We start from the raw sequence: 9,248 nt of genomic DNA on the forward strand, positions 1-9,248 counted from the left end.
TATAGAGCTCCAAGGAGATTATGTTGAAAAATAAGAAAAAATTTACCCAAAAAAAATTGTTTTTATACTTCATTCTAAGGACTTATTGAACTACCCTCGTAGCAAATTCTTTTAATACCGCGTATTTGATAAAACTGAAAACAAAGTTAGCACCCTTCTTTACAATTCTGGTTCGTAGTATGTACATGTACGTTAAATAGAAAAAGCCACGCTAAACGTAGGTAAAACTGCGCGGAAACTTTTTAACAATTATCTCAAAAACTACAAAACCTATCAATTTTTGCAAGAGGAAAACAAGATGCGCCTTGAAATTCTCTACAAGTATCAGTCTTTAAAATTGAAATTGGAAAGATTTTTAAAATTGACACTCAGGACAATACTTCTCAGGCTGAATCCGGCTGTGTCCCCTTTTGGTCGCCAGCGGTTCAATTGATAGACTCTTATCTATGGAGTCATTAAAAATAAACATATTAATTTTTGTGACTTTACAGAATATTTTTTGATCCGATTCTGCGAGAAAAACTTGTTAATGATGTTGTCACCTTCGTTAAAAAACATAAAATAAACGGTATCGAACTTCAATCAAAATATCTGGCTAAAAATAATGCAGTTTCTTCTGATAAGAAGAATTTCGTTTTACTATTGAAGTCACTCAAAGAAAAATTCGATAAAGATGGTTTCATTTTAGCTTTAGCAGTTGACGCTAGAGAATCGACTGCTAACAAATATGATATTAAAGAAATATCTGAGTATGTGAGCTTCATTAATTTGAGGGCTTACAATTTTCACGGAGACAGAACCTATGATCCTAGCAACATAGTAAAAGCTGGTCATATTGCTCCACTGTATCATTCATCAAAAGAAAATGCGGAGGATCGGAAATTGAACGTGGTAAGTACTTTTATTAGTATAGAATCAGGCAAAAAAGTAAAATTATAATTATTCATTTCCAAATTTTTTGAAAATTTCAAACGCTTCAAAATTTTTACAAATGAAGAGACATTTATTTCGACTTAAATTCCTACAATGCAAATCGTTTACGGTAAATATCGAAGATTTGAAATCTTTCTGTTTTCAGACCACGTTGTATATATAAAACTATATTATGAAACTTTTAATTTGAATGCATCAGATTTATATGTATTTGTTAAGTTTAAAGTTTCGATTTTCAAACTGTTAGTTGTTAAATGATTTCGAATACAAATTTTTAATATTTTTTTCGTTGCGCTTTTGAGTTTTAAATTATTATACATCATGGAGAAAACGATACCGCATGAGTTGTAATATATACTGTAATTCCTGCGCTGTATATCGCAATTATCGCATCATAATAGCATAAAATCGTGATGTCGTACATTGCACGAGTTTAAATTATATTATTATTATTATTTAATTATATTATATATGTAAGGGTTCTAGTAGTGACCAAGCGATGTTGGTGCATTATAATATCGTACAAAGCTTTGGAACCTGCTTTTGCGTTATCATATTGCGTTTTATTTTAATATAGAGGTTTTGTGATATCATTATGCGATATCTTGTTCTCCGCAAGAACTTAAATTTAAAGTACACAAATCTAAAATTGTTTAAAATGCTTTGATATTTATCATAATTTTTCATGGTCTGGTGAAAACAAGGAGAGACGCATTTTAAACTTTATTAAATTAAATATAAATTGTTTGAATCCTTCGAAAATTACCTGCAAATTAAAAAAATGGAAAAAACTTATTTTTTAATTGTGTAGTGCTATGGTGTGCAGCTAATGGTGTAGCGCTTCACCAAAAAAGATCTCACTAAGTATCTAGAACATATTGCCATAAGTAGAGTATTTTGGATGTCGAATTCCAAGAATTTTATAAAAAGCGATCACAATTTGTCATTCTTCAAATTATTCCTATTTTCTTGGGATCAATTAAAATATCTAGCTTTCTGACATCGAACGAAAAATTACAATCCCGAGTTCCTACTTTTGTTCGGAAAGTACTCAAGTTTTCAGTTTACTATTTTAAGATTATCTTATATGGCACCCCATTTTTTATATCGCTGAATTTTTTAATCTTTCAGTATAAATTATTGAATTTATTTGATGTGCAATGGGACTTAGCGACTCGCTTTTTTCTAATTTCATACAATAAAATAAAAGAAGGAATTAGAATTAGGCATTCATGCTATAAACGTATTATCGCTATTTAGCACTTTTCAGTTCATAACCACAAAGAAACATTTCATTTACAAGCAGTTATTTAACATCCCTTAAAGAGTAAGCGATTTGCCCGCTATGTGGGGCTAAGTTGCTCACCCATAAAACAAAGTAAAATATAGTACTCGGGACGTGAGCTTTACAGAAAAAAAATTATTTATAATTTTTCTGAATATTTTGAAAGAGTTAAATGTACTAAAACTAATGAGAACGTTAAATAATCTGCTTATCGTGATCTGGAACATAGCTATATTTATTGTAAACCTAACGTTTGAGTAAGACATATTATAATGAATCTTATACTTTTCTATATTTGATGTCCTATGCTTAAGTACATGTTATGGCACCTTATATTCAAGTAATGATGGTTTATAATAAATTCTGTTCTCAGGACTATATTGTAAAATACTGGCTTTCGAAGGGTACTCCGCCAAACAAGTTAATACTGGGAACTACTTTTAACGGACTAGAATATAATTTAGCTAATCCAAAACAAGTTGGTAGAGACGCACCAGTTGTTGAAGATCCAAAATATGCTTTACGAGATCCAAGCTATTACTATACTTGTCCATGGGAAAAGACTCGAGTATGGACAACTTTCTGGGACAAAGAACAGCAAGTGCCATACATCTCCAAAAGAGAGAAAATGATTGCCTACGATAGTGTTGCGTGAGTATTCATATAAAATTGTGTTCAAGCTTTTATATCAATCAGGATAAGAGTGCTTCATTAAAATATTTAATTTCAGCTCTATCAAGCTGAAGGCTGAATACGCTAAACGGATGCAGCTTGGTGGTGTATTTGCAGATAGTATAGAAGGAGATGATTTCAGTGGACACTGTGGAGGGGAGAAGTTCCCACTTCTGACTACATTGAGCCGAGTCCTGAGAGACAAATGTTAAATTCTTGTATACATCCCAATCGGAAAAAATAAAAAATTTATTCTGCCACTATAAAGCCATATGTGTAAATATAGTCCAATATTTCCTAGTAACTCATTTGTGGCCGTGCTTAAATTAAGTGAAGTCTTTTTGTGGAAAGGAGAGGGGAGGGTGGGTCAAAGATTTTTCTATATGAATTTATGAACTAAGGCAACGCACATACATATAAAATATAAAATCTGGTGATTAAATGAACGTGGAGAGTTATTGAAATTCGTTGTAGAAAATTCAATAACTCAATAACAATAAGTATTAGCTATATTATTAAGTTTAACATCTGTGCAATTATATAATTTCCTAAGGGTCTCTAGGTGTGCAGTCCAAAATAAAAAAGTCTACAATACAAAATTAACTTTATTTTCTAAGCATAATGTCCACTTTTTAAAGTGATTTTTTAAAAGTATTGAAAGTGAGATCCATTGTTTGTTTAAAATATTTTACTTTAGTCTATAAATAATCAAAATTCCTTCTTTTTTATTTCTGGCTAGAAATGTAGCTTTTTTAATCAAACTTCTTAATATTCAGTTCAAATTAAATTATTCGTTGCAATTAAAAAAAATATTCTTGAATTAATTCTTTTGAATTAGAAATTTAACCGACTTGTTAAAAATTCACGTCTTTGGCTTGAAAATTCCAAAATTTCATGGAAATTATTTTTTCTGGTTTAAAAGTTATTTGTATATTAAAAGTATTTCAAACCAGGAAATGTAACGATTTGGTAAAAAATTGAACTTTTTGATCTGAAGTTAAACTACTTTGATACAAATTAATTAGGCGCAGCGAAAACACAGGAAAGTGAAACTTGAAATACTTTGGAACTGTTTTCAAACATAAATATACTGTTGTTTCACAACATGCATATTGAAAACTAGACTTTCCAAAATAGTGTAGTTTCAAATGTTAATCGTTGTCAAATATAATCATATTAAAATCTTTAAAATTCAATTAATTTTCAGTTGGGCGCGTTTGAAATAGAAAACATTCGTTATGAAGCAATTTTAAATTAAAAGCCTTCAAAATTAAATTAAATAAAACTCGAAGTTTTCGAAATTATATATTTTTCTATGAATATTTTAAATTGTATAATTTCAAATGTACAAATTAGAAGGAAGTGTGAAAATATAATATAAAACGTAAAAATTTTACGTACATTTTACACCTTTAATTGATTAAACTTGAAAAATCCTAAATACAAACAACGTTTTAAATCCGTTCTATTTTAAATACAAAATTTTATACGTGTCAATTAAAAATTACTTTATTCAAAATAATTTGAATTGGAAATTCTACAGTTTCGAATATTTTATTTAGAAATAATGTTACACATTATATATTGCAGCAGAATTTAACATTTTATTATTTATTTTTGCTCACAATTGTTTCCTTCAAAATGCCTACCAAGAATTACTTCCCACCGAACATATTTACTTTAACATTCATTTATTGTGAGAGGTGCTTGCCTTTGAAAAAAATTACAATCTAGTTTAAGAAATACTCCGCCACTTACAAATCTATATCAAATCAGTAATCCCACTTTAGAAATAACGCATTGGTATAGGACATTATTCTGTGAAATTCCACTTTCTAAATACTAACTTGCCATTGCTTATTATTAACTTAATCAAAATAATATTATTTTGATAGAATATTTCCTTCACTGTGTGTTTCTTTTTCAATATAGCATCTACGGTTCTAAATTACTATAATTCCTATATTTTTTTTTACTTCGTAACTCTTTACCAATACTACCATAAATTTAACATTTGTCAATCAGTGCTTGTAATTTTAGATTTTATTATGTATATTCTGCCCCCCAGGGTGCTATTCAGCGCTGGCAACTTTCTGAATATAAATATGAATGCAGATACTAAATACAATAATATTATATTCAAATATTCAAAAAGGTATAATTTATAATTAAATGCGCTGTGAAGCCATTAGTGTTAAATAAAGACTCTCAAAAATGTTAAATATTGAAATTTATATTATACAATACTATGTTATGCTTAAAATTCAATTTTAAAACTTTTATACATTTTCGAAAATTTATAAAATGTTTTGGTAATTTATGGTAATGTTACAGGTAGTTAATGGTAACTGAAGATAAATTTCCCCAAATTCGATAAAAAATATCTATAAATTTCCGTAAATTTATGGAAATTTTCTGTAATTTATGTTATTTATGGTAACTTACTATAAATTATTCAAATATTAATTATAAACATTTTTATCAATTTCCCAAAATTTATGAAATTTTTTGGTAACTTATGGTAATATTGCAGGTAATTTATGGTATCAGAAGATAAATTACCCCAAATTCAATTTAAACTTTTTTTTCAATTTTTGAAATTTTTAGTAATTTGTGGTTATTTGATCAATTATATATGTTAACTTTGCATAAATTACCGCAAAGATCTATTATCTACAACAAAAATTTCCTTACAGATCTTACGATATGTGGGTTTATTATTGTAAAATTCGAGCTCCTAGATATATAGTTTTAACGCCTGACTTCTCGCCTGAATGACAGCCGCAGATCCCGCGCACCTCGTGCGGCACCTGTTACAGCTACATGCGACGTGGCGTCAATTCTCGAAAAGGCTATAGGAGGGAGGGCTATTAAAAATTTTCACTGTATATACATACATAAATTAAAAATGTGACAAATAGAACAATTTCAAATAGATCCAATTTGTGTAATATTTTTATATCTCATTGACCAAATAAAAATTGAATATTGCGAAACTATTAAACTGATCACGTCACCTACCACGTGGAACATTTGAGAAATAAGAAAATCCACACAAATAGTGTACTAATGAATTAAAAACTAAAACAACTTAAGAATTAATCAATATTTTCAGAAATTGACTGACTTAAAAATGAGCTTTCAAAAATAACGTAAGACGATTTGGAAAGATATACTTATTGGTAAAATCGTTCTGTTTCTTACGAATAAAAAAAGTAGATCAACTTTCAACCGATTAATTACTTTTTCTACCAATAAATGTGCAATTTCTACCAAAAAAGATAAATTCTGAAATCAAAAAGTCGAATTTTTAACAATAATTAAATTTTCAAACCTAATAGAAGAATTTTTAACGAAATAATAAATAGCTGATTTTTGTACATAATTATTTAATTTTCGAGTCATGAATACAACTTTTTTGCAAAACAGTATACATTTTAATTATAATAATGTAATTTTTTAAAAATAGTTCCTTTTAAACCAAATGAGATTAATTTTGTACTAAACAGGTACATTTTTAACCAAGAAAGATGCAATTTCTAATAAAAGTGACAAACTTTGAATGTAAAAATGAAACAAAATTACAATCAAATCGTTGAAAGTTAAAGCTACGAGTAAAAAGGCGAATTTACAACAAATAAAAACAGGGGTCAATTTCTAACCAGTAATAATGATTGTAGAAGTTTTGATTGTTTATAAATTGAAGGATAATAGTTTAAACAAACATGCAAGTTCATTTTATAAACTTTAGAAATATTAGTCTAAAAACAGAAAATTATGCTGAAAAAATAAAGTAAATTTTCTATTGCAGACTTCTTGATTTCAAAGTACACAATATTAGGCCGTATTTGCTTATTGACTTATTATTCCGTGATTCGCAAACTTGAAAGTATCTTTTGTGAAAAATGGTTTTGATTACGGACCCCTCCCCCATGCAAGAGAGCATATAAAAATCCCCCCCCTCCCACACAAAAAACTGCGTGTAATTTATGAACAACCCTTACAAGCTACTAGTCAACAGTGAAAAATACATGCAAACTTAGACTTTTCAAGGTACAATAAATTCTTTATTTTACCAAGTAGGATATATACAAGAATTTAACATTTGTCTCTGAGCACTCGGTTCACAATTCTCAGAAGTGGGTACTTCTCTCTTCCACATTTTCCACTGAAATCATCTTTATCTAAACTATCTACGAATACACCACCAAGCTTCAGTTTTTTCGCATATTCAGCCTTCCTCTTGATGGAACTAAAAATAAAAATGTTATTAAAATATTCTGATCTTTATTGAATTGAAAAATTGAATGAAATTTTATGTGAAAACTCACTCAGCGCCATCATAGGAAATCATTTCCTTCCCGTTGTAGAGATATGAAACTTGCTGCTCTTTGTCGTAGAGTTGCTTCCATACTCGATCTTTCTCCTTCCGACAAACATCGTGGTAGGTTATCGTTGGTAAAATGTAGGGTAGAATAGGTCCGTCAACTGGTGCATTTCTACCAATTTGTTTTGGATCAGTTAAAGTATAGGATATTCCGTTAAAAGTAGTTCCCAGTATTAACTTGCTTGGTGGAGCACCTTCCGAAATCCAAAGTTTCACCACAAAATCCTAAACACAGAATTAGTTATAAACAACCATCACATATTTCTGATTAAACAACGTTAAGATTGAAAAACCGACAGATCTCAAAAGTCAGATATTCAGACTGAGCAATCCTAATTCTGCTATTTAAAATCGAATTCTATTTTTGCTATTTAAAAAAAAATTTTATGATATGAAAATGACTATAATTTTGCACTTCTGTCTTATTGTTTACGGCCCTCTTAAATAACATTACAAAAATTTCGTTTACTAAAAGTACTTACAACGTTCAATTTCCGATCCTCCGTGTTTTCTTTTGAAGAATGATACAGTGGAGCAATATGACCTGCTCTTACCACTCTCTTATTTTCATAAATACCTCCATGAAAATCGTAAGTCCTCAAATTAATGAAGCTCACATACTTTGATATTTCTTTAATATCAAATTTCTTAGCAGTCGATTCTCTGAAATCAACTGCCAAAGATAAAATTAAACCCTTCTTATCGAATTTTTCTTTGAGTGCCTTCAATAGTAAAACAAAATTTTGTTTATCAGAAGCATCTGCATTATCTTCAATTAGATATGCCGATAGTAGTTCGATACCATTGAACTTATTCTTCTGCACGAAGTCGAAAACATTATTAACAAGCTTTACCCGTAGATGCGGATCAAACAATATTCTATAAAGAAAAAAAATAATTAAGTTTATTTTTAATAACTCCATAAATAACTTTCTGTCAATTTCAAAAATATAGAAATCTATCTTGAATATTGGACAAACGTATTAAACTTACTTATTGTCAAGATGGTCACTAACAGGATCGCCTAACTGTTCCTCCATGGCAATTAAGGTTTTCAAGTGTCTGTTTTTTCTTCGAAGATTGTTAATCTTTTGAAATCCAATAAAGTCTATTTTACCTATATATTCATCAGTTGCTTGTACAGAAGCGTCTTTTCCAAGTGCAACCTTACCGTAAAATAAGTGAGTGCAAAGAGAAAAATCGATCATCTCTAAGCTTAGCGTTTCGTTGGATATATTATCTTCGTCATTAGTAAAATAACAACCGACGACTTCTAGAAAATAATGATAGGAAGATTCAGTTTGAAAAATAACACAATTTCCTTCTTAAATTTTTGTACTATAAGAGGCAATTTAAAAACTGCGTCAGACCATCAGGAGGAGGGGGGGGGGGATTTAAAGATTTTGTGACGATCCAGGACGTAGAGGAGTAAGGATTAACGAAGAATGTCACATCACAATGGGAAACCTACATATATCAAAAATGATGTTGAAATGATTTTGTTTTTAAGAACTGTTTTTAAGAAACTTCTCGTTTTTTTTTCAAATTCCGACTGAATTAATAGAATCCAATTACAAAGGAAAACTATTTTTAGTTGGAAATTAACTCTTTTTAACTAAATATTTAACTATCCTATTTTTAGTTCATAATTAATATTCTTTATTCGGAAACTCAAATATTAAATTTTTTATTGAAAATTAAATTCTTTGGTTCACATTTGTTATAATTCTTGTTACAGATCTTTGGCGGTAAGTTGAAAACTCAAGAATTTAGTTAAAAATGTACGCAATTTGTTGTCAGTTCATATTTTTTCGTAAAAAATTAATGCTTTTCATTAAAAATCTAACTACTTTATTGAAAGTTACATTCTTTTATTAAAATTTTATTATATTAGTTGAAGATTTATCTCTTTGTTCAGAAATTTGTACTATTTAGTTAAAAATGAGGTAATTTGATCAAAAATCTATGATT

At 28.9% G+C, this 9,248-nt stretch overlaps 2 protein-coding genes across 2 annotated transcripts in view; one reads left to right on the forward strand and one right to left on the reverse strand.

Moving 5' to 3' along the window:
• Positions 1–3,102, forward strand: part of LOC117170818 (probable chitinase 10) — a 7,080-nt gene extending 3,978 nt beyond the window's left edge. Inside the window, exons 3-5 of the mRNA XM_033357860.1 lie at positions 649–891; positions 2,592–2,869; positions 2,949–3,102. Coding sequence (XP_033213751.1) covers positions 649–891; positions 2,592–2,869; positions 2,949–3,102 — 675 coding nt within the window. The remainder of the gene's footprint in view (positions 1–648; positions 892–2,591; positions 2,870–2,948) is intronic.
• A 3,886-nt stretch (positions 3,103–6,988) lies between these two features.
• On the reverse strand, positions 6,989–8,317 carry LOC117170819 (probable chitinase 10). Its single transcript, XM_033357861.1, has 4 exons — positions 8,271–8,317; positions 7,760–8,156; positions 7,222–7,502; positions 6,989–7,142 (listed from the first exon to the last, which is right to left on the reverse strand). Exons 1-4 carry the CDS (start codon positions 8,315–8,317, stop codon positions 6,989–6,991), a joined length of 879 nt encoding a protein of 292 aa, XP_033213752.1.
• Between the last annotated feature and the right edge of the window lie 931 nt (positions 8,318–9,248).

The sequence above is a fragment of the Belonocnema kinseyi genome, chromosome 4, assembly GCF_010883055.1.
Source record: "Belonocnema kinseyi isolate 2016_QV_RU_SX_M_011 chromosome 4, B_treatae_v1, whole genome shotgun sequence".
Lineage (NCBI taxonomy): Eukaryota > Metazoa > Arthropoda > Insecta > Hymenoptera > Cynipidae > Belonocnema > Belonocnema kinseyi.